This window comes from Phalacrocorax aristotelis, chromosome 8 (assembly GCF_949628215.1).
Source record: "Phalacrocorax aristotelis chromosome 8, bGulAri2.1, whole genome shotgun sequence".
Lineage (NCBI taxonomy): Eukaryota > Metazoa > Chordata > Aves > Suliformes > Phalacrocoracidae > Phalacrocorax > Phalacrocorax aristotelis.
The window spans coordinates 25,941,224-25,968,824 of NC_134283.1; the positions used below are offsets into that span (position 1 = coordinate 25,941,224).

The 27,601-nt window shown below is 37.3% G+C and overlaps 1 protein-coding gene across 2 annotated transcripts in view; it reads right to left on the bottom strand.

Annotated features, from left to right (window-relative positions):
- The window catches only part of GABRB2 (gamma-aminobutyric acid type A receptor subunit beta2), a 170,906-nt gene that overhangs the window by 63,196 nt on the left and 80,109 nt on the right, over positions 1-27,601 (bottom strand). For both annotated transcript variants that reach the window (XM_075102105.1, XM_075102104.1), the window contains exon 6: positions 13,748-13,830. In XM_075102105.1, the coding sequence (XP_074958206.1) occupies positions 13,748-13,830 (83 nt within the window). The remainder of the gene's footprint in view (positions 1-13,747; positions 13,831-27,601) is intronic.

Sequence of the window (27,601 nt, forward strand, 5' to 3'; positions counted from 1 at the left end):
GGCCAAGTAAGAGCTAGTACATATGTAAATATGTGCAAATAGGAGCCCACTGTTCAGTTGCAAAAAAATGTCTCTTCAAAAAAAGGTGACCCAAAGTCTGTACACAGATCACTCAATAGCACAAATTGACAGGAACGTGCACAGTACAAATGCTACTTATATTTGCATCTCGTTCAAGATCTCCCACCCAAAATAAAGATTTTAAAAATATTTTTTATACAACATTTATCTTTCTTAATATATTTTTCATATATAAAAATAGAAAAATGGGCTGTGTTCAGAATTCCTTTATACTCATAATGAAATACACAGATACAACAGTTAAAAACACTGCTTTATTTCTTTAAGAAAGCAAACATATTTAGCAAAGACCTGGTAATTTTATAATGAAATAAGTTTCCCACTCCCGTACAATCAATTCCACAGTATTATCAGCAGCACATGAAGAGTCACTGTAAAAGCAAAATAGAAGGCTGTGCTGTACATAGTGCATTATAAGTAAAATGCAAATTTTGGACATCGTGAGGCAGAGGTTTTTCTGCCCTCATAGCAAAATGTAAAACCCACTTCTTTAAGCCCATCTTCCCATAAATGAATTAAAATATAGATAAGCAAAAGCTAGTTCTTGGTCAGCAAAAGAACAAACTTTGATAGGAACTTAAGTGGGTTTTGCAGGAGAAAAGTATAATGCATTTACCCAATAAGGCTATGGATCTTTCAGGACTTGCAGAAAGCTGTTCTTGAAACCTGAAATGAAAACAATATTCTAGTTAGCACATGTATATAGCACCACCAATACCAAGTATGCTACAGCAACAACAGCAACTCACAGTATAAATGCATTGCACTTGCAGCCCATCGATGCTCATCTGCTCCCTTGCACATTCATGTCAGCTGTATGTGAAGAATAAGAAGTTCCTTGGCATGAATACCATCCCTGGGACGATAATTCTGACAGAATAGGAGACACCAATGTTATTGTTTATATTACTCATTTTGGCTCTGCAAAGACAAGAAGATAGAGAAGGACTGGTGGTAAAAAGAAAAAGAATCTACTGTTGCGTTCTTTGTCCCTTTCCAGAATTTCCCCAAAACAGTGATACAACATGTGTGAGGTAACAGGTTACAAAGGTCCAGACACAAAAATCCAAAGGAATAAAAGCAAAATTCAAAAGCAAAAACTTAACTTACCAGCATTATTTCAGTATCACTCAGGCTGTCTGTGTAACATTTTGGCACGTATCAGCCTTCCAGAAGTAAGCTGCTGAAGAGAACTGACTGTTCCAGGTTGTGGTCAGGAGAAATTCCTATTTTCTGGAAGAGCCCCTGATGTGCATAGGTGAGCTCCCACACAGTAAGACGCAGGTGCCTGCTCTGCTTTTATGAAACTAGTTCTCGTAGCAGCCCACAACAGGTCTTTGCCTTGAACAAAGCTGGTTCTGCTATTGAACACACTCACTTCCAATACATATGTCGACTGCCAATTAAGTGTTTCAGAAAACAGGATAAAAGCAGTGTTTTTACCAGGATATTGTTGTATGAGGTTACGCAAAAACCACCAAACGCTTGGGTAATCTTCTTTCACATGTCAATAAAGTACCCGGATTCAGCACGGTACTTGATTCCGTAATGATAATTGTAGACTGCTACTGTTACAAGTTTTTCTTTCCGATATTGCACAATCCTCTCTAGAGCACGGTACCTGTACACATAATGTCAAAGTGGAAAGGTGTATTCTTAGACATATGTCTGACTATTGAATTCCACCAGTTCCCTGTTTTTCCTGTTATGTTACCCTGTTATTATGCAAGATAACTGCCTTGGCTGAGGTAATATCTCAAATTCTGGCTACAGTAACACATCAATCACAAGAGGAGACAAGCTTGTATGACAGCAAATGAGAGTAGCTGATTGTTCTGCAGTTGAAGAGTAGAAACATGACATACCACAGGTTCCAAATGTGTAACCTAAACAAACGCATTTCCAATATATTCCCGTAAAGCTGACATATTCATATGCATTCCTTACAGAATAAAGACAACTTACACATTGTGTAGTTAGAGAAGACAAAGAATTGCCTTTTAGATGCTTACAGCAATAAACATGTTACTGAGCCGAAGGTCATAGTGAAAGTCCTTAGATCATCATCCGGAGGAAAAGAATCCTTATTTTGAGAGTTTTTAAATCTTAACAAGACACTGAGAATGACAAGGCATACAAAGACACTTCAGTATATATGGTGGGAATAGTATTTCTGTAGCTGAATCAAGAGATATGGATCAGATTACACCACACCAGAAAATCATAAATAGAAAGAAACTATGTAGTTTAACTCATTAACTCAAAGATAGCTTTGTCAAATTACAGGGTTACTTGTACAACATATTAATTTATTCAGAACATTTTAATGATATTGTCATTCAGTTATGTGATTTGTAACTTACTTTTTTACAAAACAGGTTGCACAGCACTTATATTGTATTTCAGATTAATAACAGTAAATACTCATTTCTGAGGCAGATGCAGCATGCCAGGACAGGATAAACCAGGTACATAACGTGGCCCCTTCCCGCAACTGCAGTGAAAGTCCTTCACTGTCAGGAGGGCTGGGCACTGGAATAGGGGTTTTGCACACTCTATCCTTGGAGATTTTCAAGACCAGACTGGAAAAAGCCCTGAGCAACTTGGTCTGACCCCAAAGCTGATCATGTTTGGAGCAGGTTAGACTAGAGACCTCCTGAGGTCCCCTCCATCCTGAATTGTACTTGAAGTATGCCTTGAAATATAAGCACATATCAACTATCTCCTTAGTGACTTCTCTTTCCCCACATAAAATGCAACACTAAAAACATTATATCTAAATTATTAGATGGGAAAAAAAGGCAAAAAAAAACCCAACACTTTTATAAATACAACATAAATGATTGAGACTATGATCTTTACGACGTCTTTCAAATACTTAGATATCCTTTCCTTTATAAATGTTCTTTCACAAAACATAGTTTTGAGGATACTTAAAGTAATAACAATATTATTTGCATTTAATTTTAGCTCAGAACAGGTGCACATAATGGGAAAGTTTACCTAAGAGTTAGAATTTCTCATACATAAAAGATACGACTCTTTTGAATTTCCACCTGAATAGTTTTGGACAGTGTGTCAAATACACATTAAATATTATCAGTGGCGTATGTATCAGGAATATTTCTAAAACTAGAATGATTTCTTTGTGTAGTATTCCTTTTATGACTTGTACACCAATGCAACGCCTTAGCAAATTTGCAGTCGCATTTTCTCACATCAGTAATAGTAGTGTTACTGACAGAAAATGAAAACTAATTCCCTTAATGTTGCCAAAAGTTGGCTAATACTATGGCTGAACTTTTTAAAAGTGAACTACTACTATTGTAACCAATACTGACTCTGAACTCAATATATAGATTTAAGACATAGGAAAATGGGACTGCATCCAATACAGAAAGTAGCTTTTATTTTCTAGACACAGGTGGATTTTGAACAGTCTGAATTACCAGCACCAAATAACATGCACAACTGAACAAAATTAGCTTTGTTTCACAAAGCTGTCATGATTAGAAAGGTGCAATATACTGATCAAAGGAATGAAAGGACTGTAATGTTTAATTTTGCCAGTACTTCTGCTAATTCAATTTCTCCTCTGTTATTCCAAAGTAAAATAATGTTTCCCAGGCTTCTCTACTTGAAACATCAACCCTTCTTCCACCCAAATCCAATGTCATAATCAAAACAAAAGATGATCTTATTCACTCTGGCTTCTATCTGCTGAAACAAAAACAATGAAATTGTTTTCCTGTTCAGTAACCAAAACTGAAGTATTTTGCATTTGAGCATCAGTAGGAAAAGTAAAGGAAATTCAGAGTTTGGGAAAAAACAAAACAAAACAAAACCACCCAAACAAAAAACCCCAACCCTGCTGGAGAATTTCTTCTCTTTAATATCTTTAACAGATATTTCTTCTCTTTAATATGAGCCACTGAGAAGGGTTAAGCTCACATTAGAGCGATGAAACTCCAATTCCTACTCCAGAAACTTATCCCAAATGGAACTCGCTCAATGGAAAGTGCCCCAATACAGAGCACACTGCAAGTGTGGTTATTTGGCTTGTCCCTCAAGCAGCAAATTCAATTAACTTCAGAGGAGGAACCTGAACGAGCATTGCTACATCTCACCCAAGTCCCTGACTGCTGTCAGTGGGGAGAGAAAGGACACTGTTTCCCAGTGTAGGGTATGAGTTGATTCTGGGTTTTTTTGTTGTCATTGATTTGTAAACAGGCCAAAACTGCTTGTCAAGTTTCATCTGAATCCACACTTCTATGATGATTCAAACATACATTTTCTAGTCCAACTCCCACTGAAGTAATTCAAGGTTAGCATAACTATTTGAATCGCTGTTATCAGTGGCCAAGTGCAAATACAAATCATACCGATAACAGACAAATGCCTTCCTGTTCCTAGATGTTTTGCACAGTTACCTACCTAAATAAATAAATGAAAATTAATTATTTAAATGTATATAATCTAATTTGATGAACAAAGGACAATTACAGCTACCCAAGACAAATACTTCTCATTGCTGAAATGTTCTGATGAGCAAAAAAAATACCTGAAGCCACATTAGTACTGCTTGTTATTTAAATACCAAAAGCTAAGGTATCCAGACAGATGTTTGTCTTGGCCCTTAAAATTAAGGATAAATAGTTAATAAACTATTTTTTTTAGGTAAAAGGCTCAACATTTTGCAACTATTTCCTTGGGGGAAAACCATCAGAAAAGGGGGTTTTGGCCATTAGCTACATCTCCATGAATTTCTCCACTGACTACTCTTTGCTTCTTTGTCTCCAAAAGACATCAGGAACTGAATATAATTTAATCAAGGGGCAAAAGGTGAATCAGTGGAGTATATTTTGATTTCTCACAATGAAAATGAATTGATGCTTGTTTCCTATAAAACAGTGAGAGAGGTGCTAGAAAAAAAACTATCTTAAGAAATAAAATGACAGTAGAAACATATTTCAATTCTTTTTACAGGTATGTGATTTACTGTGAGATAATCAGTCTCTGCTGCCTTCCAAGGCATAAGACCTGAGGTTAAGTGATTCCAGCATCTAATAAATATTACTATTTCATAAAAGCTGTCCCATGTTGAAGAAATTATTTCATTTTGAAGAAGGTAATTGACCAATGTAAAATGATACTATGGGGGATCAGCCATTATTAGCTTTCAGCACCACTTGGTATAAAATGATGTTAAAAAAAAATTTTAAAAGGAGGACCTAACCTTTTGAAGTTCCTGTTTTGTTTTAAATCCCTCCTTTCATTTTGACTTACCTTCAAAACACAACTTGAGACCTGACATGTGGGCACAGTAATTTTACTCCATGATTTTGTTCTCCTTGAGAGAAGAAAGGATGGTCTTCTCTCCTCAAAGGAAAAGCAATTTTAACTTTTTCTTCTCTGAAAGCCATAGTGTATAGGAATTGCAAAGTGAAGGAACATTTCTCTAAATCTGTGAATGAAGTAATATGACAGCTTGCATGGGAATGGGGAAGGAAACCACCAAGGTTTATTTATTTACTTATATAAAACTTTCCACATTCAAAGTCTCCTGGTACTAACAGGAAGTTGGATAAATTGTTCTAACTCTGAATTTGCCACATAGCATTTTTAGTTTTGTAATGACACACGGATTTAGTTGAATAAAGCTTCTGTCAAAAAAATGTAGACTGGTTTTTTTAAAAAGCATAGACTAAAATATATTTGAAGTTTGTTCCTCTCAGAAAGCCTGATGGATATTCTCAGTTCATCATGAATTGGACACATTTGAAGGAAAATAGCTTGAAAACTGGAAGTGGACTTAGCACTACATACAAATGCTGAAACATTTCATTCTTCCACAAAAAAAAAAAAAAAGCGCGCAGTAATTACATACTACAATTTCTATGTGCGAGACACAACAGCCACATACAAGTTTTTTTGACAGAGGTTGGAGTAAGTGCATTATTTACAAATAGCACTTTGTTATTTAGGTCATTTCACTAAGTCCCAAATAAACCCTCATTTAGCACTAAACCCTGCAATCCAAATAAGCCATGCGTGACAGGGAAGCAATAGTTTTTTGGTTAAAAAAAAAAAAGAGAGGGAAAGGATTGTTCTCACATCCCACTGCAAAGTTATGAACTGTTAGCTGCTATGAACCCAATGCAAATAAACCCCACAAGAGTCCATAAAAGCTGTAACATAACCTATAGCTGTCACAATGATAGAAAAAGCTATGACTATTGACATGTCATTAGGCCAAACTCAAGAATTACTGCCGCCTTAACACAATGATCACAAAATTGCTGGTATTGCCACTTCAAAACAATGGCTACTTACTACCAGGGACAACAGCCTCTGATGTAACATGACCTTTTGCTGGCAGGAAGACAATTCGTGCCAGCACTGAGCATATTTTTTCTGCCCCTTTGAGAGATCTGTGTAGTTTCAACGGTGATTCTACAGTTGACAATGATTGGGTCCAACTAGCACCAGGCAGCAAGTGAAAAAAAAACACAAGTGAGCAACTACTGCTCAACTAAAAGCAATTGTTTTTGTGCCTAAACCAAAATAGAACTTGGCAGAGCAATGAATATTACTGAGAGACTCAACATACACCAAAGATTCTGCCTGAATTGCCTACTGACTGAATCAAGCCTTTAAACCCTTTTAAGTACAGCAAACTTCTAATAAAAAACATGCACTCCAAGGAAAATAAACTATAATCTCAGATCACACACTATATAGACCTAAGATATGTAAGAGTACCACAGATGTTCTTTCCAATAGCACTTACATTTATTTTTCTTGAAGAAATCACCAATCACAAGGTGTTTGAAAATACTAGACCTACAGAAAAACATTTGCCTAAAAGTATGAGAAGTTATAACAAAGATCCTATTTCTCAGTTTAGTAAAAACAAACAAATGAAAAACCAAAACCAAACAAACCAGAAAAGAATATTTACCTTGTAAAATTCGTACCTTCTGGAAACAGGACTGTAAAGCGCCGGCCCATCAGCTGTCCACATTTCCACATAATTTATTGCATATGAAAGATTATCAGAGTAATTGTTAGCAATATATTCTTTTTTCTTGGAGGGCATCTTTCTAAAGCATCAGAGATGCCTTCATGGATATTAGCTTTTCCCCACAACTTTAGCAAATGAATCTGGTGCTTCGCAACTATGGACTCTGAACCGGGCCTTTCTTGTTTCCAGTAATCCCTTGATAAAAGGCAGGGTTATGTGCAATAAGGACAAATGTATTCTAGCTCAGACTAGATTTAAAAGGCAAAATGCTTTAGAAGTTTTAAAACTGTTGGCATTTTGTCTCTATATCTTTGGTTCTAAATATTCTCCATATTCAACCATAGAATAATAATAATAAGAAAAAAAAAAGAGCTTGAAGCTATGCATTTCTCTGTGGAAATCTACATTGCCTATATTGTCCGGTGCTGATAACCAGAGATTGGATATTAGTATCTTTTAAATTTAACTCCAGCTTGCTTCAAAGTGTGAAGAAGCTGTCTCAGAGTTTCTGTACAATTCTTTGCTCATTTGCAAACAGTACATCATCTTGTTTGTTATGAGAGCTTCCAAGATGTAGACTGCTGCAGAGATGCACAGAGATATAAAGAAAATAAGGAGTATAATTCCTTCTTGTCTACCCATAGTGTAATATATCTTGGATATTACTTCAGTTGCAGTCTGAAAGCCTGATCAAAGTCCACAGTTGAGGTGGGTTATCAAAACCTTACAAACCCTGGTTCACTTGTATACAGCCTGCCCCGATCATATACTTTGGTGGTTAGTCTAAATTCCCTTTCCCTCTTCAGACTAGTCAGAATAATCACCTAATGTTGGGGGTTTTTTTAGCCCTTATTGAGTCATCCTATCTACACACTGAAGAGGAGTCACGGATTTCCTGTTCATTGCCAGTGTGCATTATGCCATTGAAATTATACCTCTTCTCTTCTCAACATACTTCAGACAAAATTACTAAGGACAAATAAAGAACCAAGTACCTGTCCCAAGGAAGCCACACTATAAGCTGATGTTGCCAAAATGGACAGAGTGTGGGTATGGAGGTGGAATTCATCGCTCTTTGTTAATCTGTGTCTCTTCCTCCCACAAAGTGCTGTACAGATTGAATTGCCATAGAATCCAAACTAACACATCTGAACATATAGATGATGAAAAAAGTGGTACTTTGGTATGGTCACCTACTGAGAGAGGAATATCCTCCCTGTACAAGAGCCACTATGCAAAGCAGACAGCTGGAGGGACAGAAGGGCCAGGACACACACTAAACATGTTAAATGGAAAGAAAGAAGGAGGGGAAAAAAAAACCAAAACCAAAAAATGAACCACTATTAAGATTCTAACCTTCAGAGGCCCAAGAGTCATGTATTCAGCTTTCCACTTCCTGTGTAATTGTTGGAAGTGACAGGTTCCCATGGTATCCTCCTCTGCTGAACACCCCACTCCCTGGGGATCGGCAGAGCCTCTTGCCTGGCATCAAGCACATTCACCTCTAACCCAGAAAAGCCTTGCCTGGTCGGCTCCTGGAGTTCTACCATTTGTCCTGTGTGACCTGATTATAGTTTTGATCGATGGCCAGAGCAGCCATCTGCAAAGTACTCAAGGCTTCAGCAAAAGGCATCTTTGATTTCTTTTCAGTGGCTTAAATGTGCTTGTAAAGTCACCTTGAGCACACAAAGATGACTTGTTTCTCTTGGTGATGAGCTTTCAGATGATCTGATTAGGAAGTGTTTGATACTGGGCTGCACTGCCACTGGGAGGAATGATATACCTTTGTCTCTGTTCTTTCTGGCTTTTTCTAGACTCTGTTATCTAATGGAAGTTTTTAACTTATCTTAGTGTGCTTCTGTGGTCTTTTTGTCATGAAACAGAGAAAAGAAAAAACAAATAATGATTTCTGATACAAACACCCCAGGCTGTTATATAAATGAAATATCCTGAAAACAATTATTTCTCATTCGTCAGCAAAGCGGTCCTTCCTCCCCATCTGTGCATGCTGTTCTAACTCTGCCCTTTTCCCTGGTCAGTACATCTGAGTGGCAAGCTCCCTGTTTGCTAAGGCATCAGACAGCAGGGCTTTAATGCACTTTTTTTAATGCCACATCTTTAATACACTGTGGAAAATATTTCTGAGAATACGCTTCTTGCATTTAAGGAGAAACTCCGTGTGTTCTTGTTTGTTCCACAGCACAAAGAAATGAAAAAAAAAATTACTGTCACCAGGCAGGCAGTTTCTGAATTATACCTCAGTATAACATAAATATAGTTATGCCAAACACATTATAAAATGAGATAAGAAGGAATTCAATTTTTGTCTTTATGTGGCACTACATAATTGAAATGGACAAAGGTACCAGCTGAATCTTGAATGATTACATTTAAAAATATTCAAAAGAATCACAATCATTTCTCTCTGTTATGCTAGAGGATGTGCAATATGATATTTTATTTGTTTATATGAACATGAAGGATTCTTCAAACTCCCTTGTATTTCTTTTTGCCTTTGAGCTCCCACTAGGTTTATGGTTGATTAGCTAAGACATTCCTTTCAACAGCTCCAACTCCAGAGAGGCAGGAAACAGCAGAGAAAGAAAATTATTCTAGAGCATCATCAGAAACTCAGCAATGCATACTGCAGTGGCAGAGGCAGGGAGGAGAAAGGAGAGGTATTCTACCGAGTCAAGTCGATATTCAACTAAAAAGGAAAAAGCTCTCTGTTGCCTGCAAGTTGGGAAACTAAGACATGAATAATACACAGGAAAACTGATTTCCCTCTGGTAATATAACCCTGCAATTCAGTGTGTTGGGAAATAACAAAAGAAAGGGAGATGTAGAATAGCTCAGATCAGACCCCCTTGAAAAACATGGCCTACAAGTTTAGAAGCATCATAGCAAAACCAAACGTTCCACATGTTTCTGCCTTTTAAGGATGAGCAAAGCAAAAAAGTCACAGAAATGTAACAGCCGCACATGAAAAAAATAGGATTTCAGTTCTCAAAACTGATACTCTGAACTATTGGAGAATAGTCCTCTCTTACACTTTCAGTATCTAATCTCACTAACGCTACCTTAAACTGTAACAGGAAAAATGCTTTCTCCTCTATCATATTAGATTATAGCACCACCCCCATTTCATTTTTTATATTTTACATACAACTCTTTTCCACCATCATTTTTATTTTGCAAATTAATCTAGATTTATGCAAATCTAGGTTAACAAAAATTTGATACTGGCCAGAAATTTCAGTAAACACAATGACACACAGGAAAAAAAAGTAACCCAGGCAGCTAAGAAGTCAACCAACTCTGGCATTAATAACAGGGAAATGAAGGAGGAAGCAGAGAAAGAATGGAAGGGCATTAGAGACATTAACATGTATGGAAATGGCATAAAAATCTATCATGACTTAGCTAAAACGATCTGGCTGGACAAAACTCCTTTTTTTCAACAAAGTATATCTAACCTGGACTTTATTAAGACATTTGCTATAGGACTGTCAAGACCTATAGAACAGACAATTAGTAAAGGTACATAAAAGATGTGTAGGAAGTTGTACTGCACTGAAAGAATGGATCACGCTTATTACAGAGAATGATTATAAGCAAAGCTCTTCCTTCTTGGCACTAATATTCTTTAGTATTTGTGCATTAATGAAATTTCTAATGAAAGAAAATCTGCAGATGCTGTTAAGGCAAAGGATGATCAGAACAACTATAGCAAGAACTGGATAACCTTGAGGACTGTAGCAATACCAAAAATTTTGATTTATGTGAACAGTGTAATGAAATGCCAAGTCATGTGCTCTTAGTACCATGCTAAAAAAAAAAAGGAGTTCTACAAAAAGCTAGAACCCACTGCTGGAAAATGAGTGAGGAAGGGAAAGACCTTGCTGCACTGTTCCAAGAAAGTCTATTGTCTATGAAAGTATGCAGTTGTGAAGAAAGGTAAAGGTGGCTTTTGGAAAAAGGACAGGATTAATGCCATAATGTAAGAGAGATTTCATCTGGGGTACTGTTTATGATACTAGTTATTCCTCATGAAGAACGAGGAGTAGCTAGTTCCGCATTTCTCTTAACACAGTCTTGTATGGGAAAGCTAAGAGAGACAGGCATATTCAGTTTCATGAAATGAAGCCTACGAGAAACTATGACTGCTTTCTTTAAAGGTATTATAGGAGTCCCAACAGGGCTGAGAAAGATGTTGAAATAAATAAAAATAAATAATTGTTGACACAAGCAGTGAGTATGCCTCCATAGCCATGAAAAGTCTTGTGATAGAATTTGGAAAATTTCTAACCATCACAAGAGACCAATGGTGAAACAGCCATCCAACAGGATCAGTAGGGTAAGAAACCAAGCTACTTGTAGCATGCCGCTTAACCAGTTTAAAAAAAAATTGATTATGACTTGAGTACCTGCACTGAACAATGTAGAAAGTCACTTTCAAATCTTATTCACTCTACCTATCTAGCCACCAGCATTTTTGTCTGAAGCAATTCATAAAGAGTAGACAGACTCAGGTTTTTAGCTGAACAGAATGACATATATAAAGAGCAATAATTTCATAAAGCAGCATGAAAGTGTTTCAAAACACAGTTCCAGTATTACTTCTATCTACATTCTTCAATGGCCTTTGATACTGCAGTGAAAGACAGGTTAGCTACATACAGTATCCTGATTTAAATCCATTTTATTTTTGTAATGTTGCACATCACAAAACAATTAATAGATCACACAACATGGCTAATAGATCTACAAAGGAGCTCTCCTACAAGCATCCTAACTGCTATGGTAAATTAAACTCCTACCCTTGCTATGATACAATGAGTACTGTGCTCTTCATACCAAGAGGAACAACATTTCAAAAGCTCAGTACCCTGTTTTCCAGGATTGTTTCTTGAACTGACCTGGCTTCAAGCTTCTCCAAATCAGATGAAAGGGAAATTTCAACCTAGAGGTCCTACATTCTAAGGCTGAATGAGAACAAGTCCTCTCACTGAAAAGCAGGGATGTGATTTAACTTTCACTTTTGCATAAGGACTGATTTGAGAAGCATTTCCCAGAGTGCGTTCTGCAAGCATGACAGGCAGGGGATATCTAGTTCGTGAATCCCAAGAAGATTCAGGCATCTCAGCAATGCAGAGAGATGGCTAGACTTTGTTGACTGTTTAAACGATGCTGTAAATAAAAAGAAAGGATGCTGTCTGACTCTCCAGCTTTCTGCCTCACACACACAGTTGGAAAAAAGAAAAATTCCAGGTTGCTACAACAACTGAAAGGCACCAGCATAGCAAGCCACATTCGCAGTAAAAATTTATGTAAACCTGAATACAGTTATGCTAGTAGTTTTCTCGCACATTAAAATCAGCCTAATATAGCTAGCTGCAGGTAGGAAATCTTGAATCAAATGCTGTCAATAGAAACTCTATAATGAACTGGGGGGTTGTGGGGGTGTGGGTGGGGGAACCACAAATAAAAAAAACCTCCAGAACCCCCAAGATTTTATCTATTCTCAAAAGAGCAAAGTCCATCATCACATTTGCTGCTTGTGTATTTCCACATACAGAAGGGAAGAACTTTAACGATAAAGACTCATTTTGCTTATTTTATCACTGTAAATTATTTCAGACAGCAGTGTCACAATTTAATTCGGGAAAGAATTTTGGCATATCTTTAAATTATGCTAAAATTAATGAAACCTGGTCACAAATTTAAAGCATATTCTTCAATGGGTTCTAGAATAGAGGAAAGCTCAGCTGTACCAAGTCCTTCCCAGACTGCAGCACAAGCTACTGTCATTTTGTACTTCAGTGCACAGAGAAATCCCACATAATCTTCTAGAATACAGAAGTTACTTTAAAAATACACATACTTTTGTGTACTGTATCTTAAAACATGCCATTAATTTCCATTTTGCTTGCCCCATTCAACCTAATAATACACCCCAGCTGAATTACCTATGGTTCTGAAAAAGGAAATATGGCTTGAAAGTGCTGATACGATCTTAATTAGAGCACCAAATAATGCATGCTTACAATATTGTCTTCATAAAAGTGATCATGAATGTTTTTTTCCTCTGATGTACTTAGACTCCCTGAAGATTTTTCAGTGAAGAGATTTGCAATTTTTTTTCACAACACAAGTTTTATCCACATAGAAAGTTTGATAGAGACACCAGCTACTAAATCAGTATATGTAACAGGCTGCTTTGCATGCATTGAAAGTTTAACTACAGCACAGAGGTTAGAAAAACACCTACAAAACACCTATTTCAAGGACAATTCTAACCTCTTGCCACCATTCATAAATGGAAAAAAGCTGCTACACAGTTCAGCAGTAAAAAAGGATAAAGAACTGATAATAATCCTTGTGCTCCTCACATGAACTCCAACAAAGCGTTCAAACGAGACTTTGAAAGCTGTAAATTGTCCATCAAAACACAGAATAATTTTTGTTAATCCTTGTGCCACAAATTGCTAATCCATCTGGAAAGCTGTTTTTCTGCATGTGCTTACAAGGGTGTAAATGTCATTAAACAGAAAGATAACTAGGTTAGTAGCAAGTTAAACAAAATACAGAAATAAAAATTCTGCAGCAGTTGACCAAAGTGGGATTTGCAGAAGTACTTACAGCTCTCAATCTCCAGCGTACAGTTCTGCTCATCCAGAGGATATCTCCGTAGGTCCATCATACAAGCAGCTGTTGTTGTAATTCTAGGAAGGAAACAGAAGAGCTTGTTAATGCATCTTGTTCCTATCTTTCCTTGATCACACATAGTTGAAAGAAGAAAATACATTTCTACATAACTGACACTCTTGCTTTTTTTTTACTGAAATACCGTGTGTGCTGCTCACTTGTAACTAATGCTGTTTTAAGACGGTTATGCCAGTGTGGTGGGCGAGCAGAGAGCTTCTCCTTTACACCCCATTATCACAGTACTGTAAGCTTTAATAATTGCCAACCAATTTATCCTGACAAAATGAAGCACGAATTAGGATAGCAGCACTTCTTTCATTTCATAGCGAGGGACTTCAAGCCAAAAAGGAAAGGCTCAAAGAAAGGTGGCAGAGGAAATCTAAGGAGGAACAGAGAAAGACACATACTTTGTATCCTGGGTTAATACCCTAATCCCTTTACGAAACTTAATTCTCCTTTCTTCTGTTCAATAGTGCTTTGTAAATGAAGTATTATTTTATCTTCACTTTAGAAAGCAAACATTTTCAGGACTATTTTCACAAAACATTTAGACTGTACTTGTGCCTTCAGACTTCAGCAAACCTTATAACATTAACATGTGTCAACTGTAGCTTTAGATGTTGAGAGAAACATCTGTACCATCAATAAATCTTTTGCTGATAAACCTCACAGAGGAATAAGACCCTGAGCTGAATATGAACCAAGGCACAATTCTCAGCAGCATTTTATTAATTGTGTTCCCATCAAGTCTTCTTAATGTGTAGACAAAAATCAATTCTTAATCTTCCCCTCACACACACACGCACACACACACCCTGGAAAGCATGCTATATAACTCTGTAGTAATTAAAAATATTACAATTTGGAATCTGCCAACAGTCAAAATAGTATGTCCTGCGCATACTCCCCATAGGACCAGGTGTGGATTTAGTTCATAAGCTGAGAGGTTTCTAGCCTTTCTTCTCTCCACTTCTACCTCATAAGAGCCCTTTTCCTACAGCTGCTAGAGCCTGGTGATTTACACAGACGCCTCAGAGCAAGAAGGTTTTTCTTCTATGTGATAAGTACAGCTGAGTGGCCAAATGCATTTCGGGAACCTGCTCCCACATGACTAGAAAAATGACAGCACGGCACGGCAGCCAACTGTACAAGCTTTCTTCATACTGAAGTTGACCAAATGATTTAGCTCAAATCATAAAATCCAAGATAGTGTAGGTGTGCCTCCAAAACAGGACGCAGGGGAATAGATGGAGTGCCTACAGCACTTGTAGACCCCACGTCACCAGGCAGGATCAGCAGCTATGTCATTCCAGGGCATCCACGAGAGACTGGGTGACCAACAGTTTTCTTCTCAAAATCCTGTCCCCGTGTATGGGGGTTACTGGCCTTTCATAGTAGATATTTAGACTGTTCAATAACTGTTCAGAAAACTTCTTTTACACTCTCCAATCTGACAAGACAGAGAACTCTTTCCTTTGATGAGCCTCATTCTTTCTCCTTAAATGCCTAATAAGAGTTTGTAAGAAGCAGAAAACTACAACTGCATGAGAAAGGCTCAAAATTAACTCAAAATTTTCTCCATCAATCCTTTCCACAAGGATTAAAACACGTTAAAGATATACAACCTTTTCGTTAGTATCCTTACTGTCCTATCAATATTTTACTGTCATTTCTAGGAAAAAAATAATCCCTGTATATCCTTCAAAGAAAAGAGAACAAAAGTAGGGGTAAATTATACCTATAAACACTTAATAAGTCCTCCCTCTTTCTTGTCAGTCTAGACAAGTTCCCTTAATTCTACATTTTGACCATTCATTTGTATTGAGCTCTCAGGAAAAGGAACACCTTTTGAAGTTCTTTCTTCTATCACTGCATGGGTACTCACAGAATTACTTTTGAAAATATATTGTTTTCCATCAATGTGGGTCACCACAGATGTTTCAGAAGAAAAAGCTTCCTGGACTGGACAAAAGCAGGGGAAAAGAATCTTTTGGCTCCCCTCAATGGAAGTCTTCCAGCTTTTAACAAAACCAGACTGCTGAGGAATATATGTTTGTCAATAGCAAATGCAAATGGACCAAGTGGCAGCATATATTGTTAAAAGAAACCCCACCCTTGGCAGTCCATATTTGGGTCCTTATTTTAAGATTTGGAGGAAAATCAGAGAAATTGCCCTGTTCCAGTATCAATGTAAGATTGATTATTTTGGGGAAAACTTCAGGAAAGGTGGAGTGAGACTAGGAAAAAAAATAATACAGCTCAAGCGTTTTGTTTGTTTGGGGTTTTTTTTTTTTGCTGAGGAGGCTTGTTGTTCTGTTTTGTTTAATACCCTCAGTGTTTCCGTATCTATGTGCCATACCTATAGTCATAAGTTTTAGAAGAACTTCAGTAGTTCACGGAGTAAAAGGCAGGAGCATAGATTTACAGCCAAGGTTTAAGTGCACAAAAGAATTGTGGTAAATACTAACCTGGTTGACTACTAAGTTTTCTAATACCTTTATCTGCACTGAACACATTCTTCCTACCAGCGTCTACCAGACCAGGGGCGTCAACACAGAGTCAAAACCACACCTGTGCTATCCTCAGTTCATTCGTACTGATGGTGGAGCTGAGCACTCACAAGTCTGACATATCTCCAGTACCACAAAAGGGGCCAAAGGCTGCAGCCAGCTAGGACAAAAGCTCTGTAGGGAACATTTTCAAATCATTTAAAGACATAGTGCCTTACCTTATCAAGAAGTAAAGAAAAAAAAGTGGCACAGTTATGAAAAGGATTGGTAGAACAGAGTTTTAATCAAGCCAAAGCAGCAGTTTTGACAATGTACTTAATTCAGCTGACTTGTCCATAATGCAAATCCATTGAAATAAAGAAAGAAGCCTGTCCTTTCCTCTCTTTGTACCTCCCTCATATTTTCACCCTGACTTTTCTCACATTTAAGGTAAAATAGAAGTAGTTCTCTTTCATCTTCAAAATTATTTAAACAAGAAAACCTCCTATTGATAGTTCTTAGTGGTTTGCAATTCATGGCAAGTAGCTAAACCAAATTATCAATGCAAAAGCATTCAAGAATTACCACCTTGGAAAACTTTTGAAGTCAAGACACATGCCCTATACGTTTTCAGATGGAGGAAGAAACAGCAGTTCATTATAACAGTTAGGAATACTTGAAACAGGCATAAAGCCTCTTCCCCAGAGCAGAGCTATTTCAATTTTCATAAAAGGATTAAAACAGCCTGGACTAGTGCACAAAATATAACATTGTATTTTGCATAATGTAACCTTGAGAACAAACAAAGAAAAAAGTGAAAGCTCTTAAAAAACAACACTGTGACTCAACACATTACAGTCATTAAGGATGATAACAGAATAACAGTGCTCTCAGAAACACTGTATGAAATGCAGCACATTACAGAACTGTCTCATACACTAATCTTTTCATCTGCTGTTAAAGAAAAAGAAACCTTGTAATATTTTATTTTATGATTCTTAACAATGCAAACCGGTCCTCAGCTTCCTCTTTTATGATCTGTATTTTGAATGCAGACTGATTATGGAGCACCAAAAAAAAAAAAAAACAAAACCAAAACCCCACACAACTAAAAAACCACCCCAAAAAAACCCAAAAGGAAAAACCAACAACAAAAGCAAACCCTAAAGCACTAAACCAACCAAATAAGGTATTACGAACTAGACCTAAAGACGATTTCGTGTGTCAACACGACCATCGCTTCAGCACAGAGTAACCTGCACCACAACTAACTTGCAGGGAACGTAAAGTTTGCTGACAATAATTGAAAATAATTCAGATAAACTATTATTTCTGAGAAAGCTGAAACTCTGCCTTTGTCTCCAAATCTTTGTGGAGGTTCTATGATTCAAATAAGAGCTGGAAATTGGCACCGATCCTTTCACAGGCCAAAGTTGAAGGCCACAAATAACTTCTTTATAACACCTCCAAACTTAAAGTGATGCAGAAAATAACATCCGTAACAAATACTATCCCAGCAGTGCTAATAGTTCTTATTTTTCGGTGCTATACAGAGGACAGTTTTTCGAAGTCCCATAGATTTTGCTCTTCTGGCAAATTCAAATGGGATTTGAAATTCAAAATCACAACTTAAACAGCTCTGACATCACCAGTGAAGAAAAAGCAGCACTGAAAGACAGGAGAGCAATGCTAATGACACATGGAGATGGACAGAGTCCAATTCCCTCTCAGAGCTGCAGTGGCTCTGCAAAGCTATGGGGAATAAGCAGCAACAGCAGCTTATCTCTGCCCTGGAAGGAAGCAGCCCTGCCCTGTAATTACAGGATTACAGACACAACAGAAATGATGAGCAAGAAGGTGACAATTTCCGATAGCTCCTCTGAGAGGAACATACAAGAACCACGTATGGTCTCTTAACTCTAGCACTGAGAGATCATGATCCTATTCAAAGGCAGAGCTGAAGCCTAAGAAAATGCAAAGACTAATTTTTTCTTTAAATGTGTGCACATACATTTTGTTGAAAGCAGTGTGAGATTCGGCTTCAGATTTGCATATCTGAAGGCAGGCTATGACTCCCCATTAACAATATCAGGAGCGATCCAAAGAGCTTGCAAGGATACCAGGGTCTATAACAGACTGCATCGCTTTATCATGGACTTCATAAGAATCCTCTGCACATACTGACTGAGATTCACAAACTCTCTGAATTAGTTACTGAAACCGTGTACTGCAGCTAAACCCACTGTTCGCTTCTGCTTCTTGGAAACAGTCCTGCTGCGCAACAGTTGGAAACTCCGGTGGCAGCAGCAGCCAGCAGAACCAATTTCAAATACGGGGAAATCTGGGAACAGAACTGTGATGTGATAAATCTCTCTCCTGAACAATAATATTGGATTTAGACATATCTGTCAAGGTTGTCAGACATACTAACAGATCTACATTTAAAATAAAATAGATTTATTGCTAATTTTCGAGTTAACAGAATTCTTCCTCCTTCTGCTTATTCATGTAAAAGATAAGCTTCCCTTGTATGACCATAGGTTAAGAGTTGGCTTTAGCAAAGGATAAACAATAGCAGCATTTCTACAAGTCCATCATTAAATCTGAATATTCCGCTATAATCTTTCAACTGTAAACCACATATAGAGTTTCTCAATGTAGTTTTATAGGAAAAAAATAGCAATTGTGTTACTGATGTTTGTGTCTCGGTTTGAGATTAAATTATATGCTCAGGCTACCCAGAATCTGTAACATGCTCTCTTCTCATACCACTTCTCAACATTTCATGACTATTCCAACCTACGTTCCAATTTAGCTAATTGTTCTTACTCCATTTGGGACTCACTACCTCATGACATACAGATATTTTCCCTTGTTCTGTTGTGTGCAATCCTTGAATAGTTAAGTATTCTCTGAAAACACTGCGTGTATTTGTAAAAGCTGGAAGGCACAATGATAAAACAAGTTAAGGATAAGAAGGATATAATGCTAAAGCATTTTCTAAACGTACTACAAGATAGGAAAAAACTTTTGTAGCTGATAAAACACAGGGAGTCAGAACACATACAGAAACTTCAACCTTGTTAAGTTTTGTTGTTGTTTATATTGCTGGTAAAAGAAGCATACAAGATTTTTAAGAGGAAACTGACATATATATATATGCCTCTGATCTTTCTTAGGAAGTAGCTCTGCTTTTCTCTGCTGAAGGATAGCCTGTCGTGCCATCTGCATGCCAGCTGGGAAGAGTCGTGGAAAACTGGAAAATTTGGCTGTTATTTCATGACTCAGAAGAATCAGAATTTTGCTACAGATTTCCATGCAATGGTGCCCGATTTTCTGCTGTATCTTTCTACATGTAGCTCTCTAAATTGTTAAATTAGATAGCATTGCCTACTACCCTGTCACTGAGTCCAAAACTCAGCCATGACACCACGTTCATAATTTAAATCCCTACAAAAAGCACATACCACTCTGCAGTAAAATGTTCTAGTACAATAACTTCAGCTTTAGACTGAAGTTGTTCAAGCCTGTCTCTGAAGCAATACGTGCTCCTCTAGAAGAGAAGACCCATATAACACAATGCAGCAGCTATGGCAGAAGAGCTCAGAGGAACACTTCATAATTTTCATATTTTATCACCAGGAAATGTATCCTTGTCTTTCAGCATTCACTTCACCTCTCCCTTTCAAAAGAAATAAAAATAAATAAAAGGGAGAATGCTAAACCGCTACAGGACAGAATGAAACAATATGAGCATGATGGCTGAGTGACTCAGCGTGTAACACCAACCTTGGAGTAAGGAGCTAGTACATCTCCTCCACTTAAACACACTTCATAGTCTCTTTGTTTTATGACCATCACTAGAAAACTGAAAGTTTTACTTTCAAATATTTTGCAAAACCTGTTCCTTATTCTGGTTGTGAAAACTGCATGCCTATTTCACTCAGGTAATGTCAGCACTGAAGTGAAAAAGTGCATTATTTCAGCTTCTTTCTCTTAAAAATGTATATTGCTACCACCCAAGACATGTTGGGTACTACAAATGAATAATATATATATACACAAAACAACTTTAAACTAATTGTGTCCTCTTCAACAGGGGGAAAAAAGTTTCAGTCAAATTTCTTAGAGAAAACTGTACAACTCAATGCATTTCAGAACATACAAAACACCTTTCTCACAAGCTGTTGGAGGGGGTGTGTTCTAGTAATTCAACTTTATATATATGAGAGTACAAGAAGATTTAAATTTATTGCATTCTCTTTAAAAATAGCTGACTTAGAAGTCTGATATTTCATTTAATACAGACTCCTTTAAACTATGGAAAAGAGCTGGAACTTTCTAAGGAGACACATGGATTTGGTGGCTTTTTAATCAACTCCCAGTGCCTAAAATAACCGGTGCTTAGTTCTAGTGAATATGTTGGACTGTAAACGCACCCTACATCAACATTTTTTATTCCAGGATGATAAAGTTAAAATGTTTAATTATATAATTGAGGAGCTAGGGAAAAAGGGAATATCTTCTCCACAAAACATCCACTGCTTCAATGCACAAATAGTGCAGATAATATTGCTCTTACAAACGTAGAAATAAGGAAGTACAGATTATCAGAGGTAACATAGTATGAACTTTGCCCACAGGCTACCTTTTTATGCCTTAAGAGAGTAACAACTACAGTAGCACTTCCACCCTATAGCGACAACTTGTCTTTGGAAGACCACTGTCTTATTTCCTGCAGAAGCCAGAGTCTGAATGTTAAATTATGTGGGTCTTTGAAAATAGTGTGCAACCCTGTCCTCCCCACCCCTGAAATGCCTGCAGTAGTCAGCCTCCAGCGACTGATGGACACATCTCCTTGTGGAAGCCACATTTAAGGCAGATGTCGGTGGTGTTTACACAACCTGCAGCTCCTGCACCTTCCTCTGTAAGTGAAGAACTTGTGCTCTGGATGATGAGCTCATGCAGAAGCGGCATTCACTTCTTCCCTACGTTCTTAATCTATACTTTTTGTGACAAAGTCAACCCTGCAAAATCCTCTCTTCTCACAAGACGCCACCAAGAATATCACCAATTACTTGCCTATTCAGGGAGACATCTGAGTGGAAGGTATTTTCACCATTCTGGAGAAAGAAAGTTCTACCCAAGATAATAAATTGATGTGAAAGTCAAAACAATCTTCAGAGGAAAAGGCACATTCAGTTTTATGATTGCAGCTTATTTAGTAATTCTTAGAGAAGCAAGATAAGAGCCCAAGGCTCCTATTCCTCTGGCTTTTGTGAGTCAGAATAAGAATGCTCATTTTCCACAGGGAAATGTCAATAGAAATAATAAATTTAAGTGGATTCTTCATAAGCAAAATTACTTGCAGATCCAAAAAGATGGGAAAAAAAAGCCAGTAAAAACCCTCTAGCACAGACCTGAAATTATTAAGTTTCTTTCAAGAACCTTTACAACAAAGGAGTAACCCGTAAAATTCTAACCCTCACAAAAGGCTGAGACAAAAGTAAAATGAACTCTCCCTGCCCTAAAGCAGGAGTCACACTTTAAAGGCAATCAAACAGGGAGACAGTTAACAGAATGAAGGCAAACTGTGTAAAGCACAGTAGAATAATAGACACAGGTTATTATTAATTCAATTATGATTAGAAATTCTCATCCACACAGACTGGAATGCAAGGATAGTTGCACTGCCTATATCACTGTAGTATTTCAATTAGAGCATTTACTTTCTATGCTTTTTTTCCCCCCATTAAACAATTTACCCTAACCTTTATAATTTTAGCAGAAAAAAGCTCATGATCATGTCATTTCTTTCCTCTGCTCTAACAGAACTTCACCACTGCTAGGAAAGAAGCATTTAATCACCTTCTCTTCATTTCTTCTACCTTCTGACTTCAGACAACTTCCCCAAAACGCAGCAGAACCTCTTCCAGTAGCATGTCAAACTGACTGCTACAAATAACCGTGGGTGATTGCCTTACCATGAAAGAGAATGGGTAGGGGAAAAATTCCTCCTCTGGGCAGATCTACAGGCAGTGCATTGTGTGCTAACACTAGTGCCTCTGAGTAACCACTGCTGTCCAGGCCATTTCTAGTGCCCCGTTTGTGTAAACTTTCCAGATAGCCTAGAGTAACGCTACCTCTATGACCAAGTCTTAAACAAATTTAGATTCTTTTGTGGGTTTTTTTTCTGTTCTGGTTTTACTGATGACCAAGAAGATGTTCTTTCATTCCTTTCTCCCTGAATAGGTCTAAAAAAACCAAACTGCCATTCACCACATACTCAGAATCAGAAAACAGAGCATGCTGAGCAATCCCCCAAAATAAGAGCCACAATGTCCTCTGGCAAAGGGAGCTCGTCCTCTGCAGCTTGACCCACTACAGCAGTTACCTGCTGCAGCTGTAATGCGCTCTGTACACCTTGCAGTACTCTTGCAAAATGGATCTCCTTACCTCTGGTGACAGATACCTCCTTCAGGCCAGTCACTGTCAAACAGCTGTATGAAATCAAAATATGTTGGTTTGTTTTTTTTTTTTAATTCCTGAATAAAAATCAGAAAAGCCTTCATGTTGATGTAGCTAAAATCTCTGCTGTCCCCACCTTCCCTCTCCCCTCATGTTGCATCTAAGCTTAACACAAGCTGACAAGCCAAAAAGAGAATGAGAAACTGCCCCTTTTGGTATTGCTACTGAACAAGCTGATTAAATCTACCATAACTGTTCAGTACAATAACCAAAATATTCTTGTAACTGACTAGAGTCATAAGATCAGTATGTCTTGCTTTGCAAATAAACATTTCAGCTTTGTATTTAGGGAATAGTAAGAGACACATCTCCAAATACATAATTCCACCCTACTGACATCCTTTCAAATATCACTGTAATATCAGCTGTCAATAACAAGAGAATACAAACAAAAAACACGGATGACCTTAAAGCTCCAAAGCAGCTGAAGCACTGCCCTCAGACTATGCTAACGTATTGATGCTCCCATTGGCTTGAGAAGCACATAGATATCAATGTATCATTTCACTTCTAATTTTACAAGGTTTTGAAAATAAACAAACAAATAAAACTACACCTGTGACAAGAATCCTTCTTCCCCCCTCTCTCCCACCCCTCACTTTTGATTGTGAGCTTTGCGATCTGCTATTTTAAAACACACGTCTGTCTGGACTCAAATTCAACCCAAAGACAAAGGAAAACAGGAATCCTAGTTTTTTAATACTCCCTGGAAGTACCTGTCTTGCTATACACAGTGGGTCTCAAATTATATGAAAGCTTGATTTAAAAAGAAGATAAAAATACCTTTGAAACATTTAGAGTGATTCAATTAAGTTCACAACTGAGCAGCCATATCAAAACTACTACTGATTTCATTTTGTGTTCACATGCACCATGAATGACAAGCAACACAAATACAATCATACACACACACACACATATATATACACAACACCATAAACAATAGACGCTCCTTAACCATTCTTCCTTGATACATCCTGTTTCTGATTTGTAGGGTTTCTCCCTGCTTTTGTGTTTTGTTTTTGGTTTTGGGGTTTTTTTTTTCAGCCAAATGCTATTTTCAATCTCGGCCAAATAGACTAACAGGTTTCAGGGACTGAAAGTATTCCATATCACCTATTTTGTTACCCTTCATTTTACACAAATCTTTATGATCAATCATTCATGAACTGTACTTCACTGCTGCATCGCCTAAGTCAATTTATAGATTTACCACAGAAAACAAAAGCTGACCAAAATATTAATGCCGTGAGACCCCAATTAATACCTAGCACTGATCTATACAGTTTAATTCCTAAGAATCTTTTTTTTTTTACCATGATTTTTATTTAATTTCTTTACACTATTTGATTTACTAATTCCCGTAACTCAGGTGTTAACAATAAATCTATCTTATCTTGAGATATTTTAGGTCTTAGTGTTTATAGCAAAAAGTTACCATCATATGACTGGGAAAAAGTAATGAATATAATTAGACTGAATAATTAGGCTCTGATGTCAGCCTATCATACACACTGCATACACATATATCGTTGGCCAGTTTCCAAAACTGTGTTAACTCTTGCACTTAAGAGTGTAGGCACTGGAGTACTGAGGGCCTATTTCAAGACATTAGAGTGGTACAACTGACATAACACATAATGACCCGGAACATCTCATGGAATTAATGTGGGCACTGAAATTACAGGTAAGTCCTTGGGGGAAGGATTTAATGGATCTTTCGTCAGCAGTTGTCATGTCCATAGATTAGTTATTACTGAACAGTATTGAGTTTATCATTCATGAGTGAGAAAGTTTTTCCCTAGAACAGGGAAAAGTTTAAAGGGTCAAAAGCACTCAAAGATGTTAATCATGCACCACACAGCAAGTACTTCACACTAGTCCACTTGTACAAATGCAGTCTGCAGGCCTGTAGATCCAAGTATCTTTAAGAGCATTACAGACATCAGTTACTGAACTCATAGTGCTGCAGAGGGATAGGTTAAGGACATTTTAAAGGCAGAGTGAATTCTTTCAGTGGCACAGTCTCAGTTCGGATTCAACAGTCAAAATCTTTAGTCCAATATGGTTAATCATAGGCTACTTCCAACTACTTCTCTTGCTTTTAACTTTTTGTAGCAATCACTCCTCCTCACACGCTTGCCATGGCTGGCGCTGCACTAGTAAGCAAGTGGGAGGCAGTAGTATCAAACAAAGAAGGACAAGCAACTGTCCTGCTGAATCGTTTTGAATCACCTGCTTTTGTTTTTATTTCCAGAAGATTTGTTTTGGTGGTATTGAGCATATAACAGCATTTCTTCTGTAGAATAGACTTTTATTTAATATTTTTTTAAAATGTTTAATATTTATCGATTAATGTTTTAGTGCTCGTATTTACTTTTCCAAGTGACCTAAGCAGATGTGCCAAACAGGACATCGAATCCTGTACTGTAAATAAGATGCCATGTGTGGCAAAGATGGATAATAAAAACCCAGGTAGTGGGTATGCAAATATAAAAAATAATGTATTACACTACCATACTTTTTTTTCTATTTCAGAACAATATTTTTAAGTCATAGAAGAGAAATTGCTCATTTAAAACAACTACTGGCAGTCTTAAAATTGGCTACAATTCATTCCAGTTTTTGCTAATCATGATTTGTATTAAAGTACTGTCTATAAAGCATAGCTGAGAGAGACGTCTTATGTAAAGCATCCTATATGTACACACTAAGAACTAACCCCCAGGGATATAAAGCCACAGAACTTCACTGTTCACCTCAGCCCTGTATGTCGAGTGTCAGTGGGGCTTCTCCACCCTAATTAGCAGCCAGATCTTGGGCTGTTTAAGCTGTCTTTCGTAAATCACCTGTTTGCATCGTAGCTACATACCTCATCTGAACTACTATCCCCATGTGAACAGTATTTAATTGAGGACAATGAATAAAGATTTAGCAGATATTTTTAGGCCTAATTCACAGCATCCAGGTTTCAAATGAGAGAGTCCTATTAATGTCAATTGTCTTTAGGTAAGCTCCTGCAGAGGGAGAGGAGAAGAAAAAAAAAAAGACAAGAAACACACACAGATGATTTTATATATAAAATCTTACAATGGCGTGTTGGGGAAGAAAGGCAATCTTTCTTATTCATATAAATGCTTTAAGATAGGTCTGAATTGGGCAAAATATTAGCAGTTTGTTCTGCACATTTTATTCTTAAACATTAATATTTTCTCTAATTGGGCTAATCTGCAAGTAGACATCTGTGGAGAAACCCTGTTTTGCAGCTACTTCTGATCATAGTCCCTCTTTGCTTTCCTCTGACAGGTAGGTCTACTGACACGATACCTAAAGCCAGTGCATTTTTTTTTCTCTGACAATTTAAAAATAAATTACTTAAAACTACCTCCTATCACATTCCAGGTGTCATGTCAGGCTTCAGTGCTCTTCTCGTCTATTGTGGTGGGCTTAGACCGACAATCCTCCATTTCATATCTGGTCAATTTTAAACACCAAATATGCTTACTGCTTTAGTGTAGTATTAAAGTAGCAGCAGTATTTTGAAAATGGGAAGCCATGTTCTCCTTTAACATTTCCAAATCAGTATCTACATTTCAGATGGATTCTACTTTAGATAAGGGTTTATTGAATGCATAAGAGAAGCATACAGGTTTGTTTTTTCTTTAACAATGAGTCAAACTTAATGACTACAATTAACAGGCATCTAAGTTAGCTCAGCTATCCTGCTGAAATCCACACCATTTCCCAAGGGCTACATCTCCCATGCCAAAGTTCAGATGGTCAGTTACGACCATTCTTTTCCTTATCTTCATTTCAGAACATTCATAACTTTGTTCCAGAGAGAGAAAAAATAAAACAAAACACCAAAACACCCCAAAAAACTTCTGACATACTAGCTGCGTCCTGCTAGCAAGAACTGAAAGCTTGATAAGCTATATAAGCCACTGAACATTGGAAATCTAAACAGAAAAGCTGCATAGAGGCTGCTTTTTGATATTCAGTTGGTCCTTTCCTGTTTCTGAAATAATACCTTTGAAACTTCTCAGTAACTAGATCTCAAGGGCTAGAACACTAATCCATACACTGCAAAAAAAGAAAAAGAGGGAGTTTCCTCTTAATGACCATATTTTGTTGCAGAATCCATTTTTTTATTGAATAAAATTTGTATTTGTTTAAGACAAGCTTCAGTAATCTTGCCACAGTTCCTTCTTTTCCATTTTAATGCTAGTAAGATGCATCAGTTTCTGTAGTCAGTTATTTGCATTTATGATCAATACAGCTATTAGCTTTGGAAGATACTTGACTCTGACCTGCCAAACAGCCTGAGATGATTTTGTACACAATGCCATTATCAGACAGCATATGACCTGAGTCTCAAAGAGAATCAGAAGAGGTCAACTGATTCTAATCAGAGTTTAGTCAGGTCTCTGCTTCCCGCATACTTATGCAGACAAGTGGGTATCACTTTTAACATTTTATATACCCAGAACTGCATTTGAACACTTCATGCTGCAGCAGAAGTTGAGTCAATACATAGGCTATATATGAAGGATTTCTTTGCATTGTGTACTTTTATAAATCCATTTAGAAAACATGCCCCCCATTGCTTTTCATGTTCCCTTGGCTGTATGTGAGACTTTTTCTCCAAGAAACAAGTTATGATGAGTTCACATTTGAGACTGATGAAGTCAGCTGAAAAATATTAGTCCTACCCTGCATACAGCAAATATACATTTGATGAGAAAATAAGTGCTCATCTGAGATATGTTGG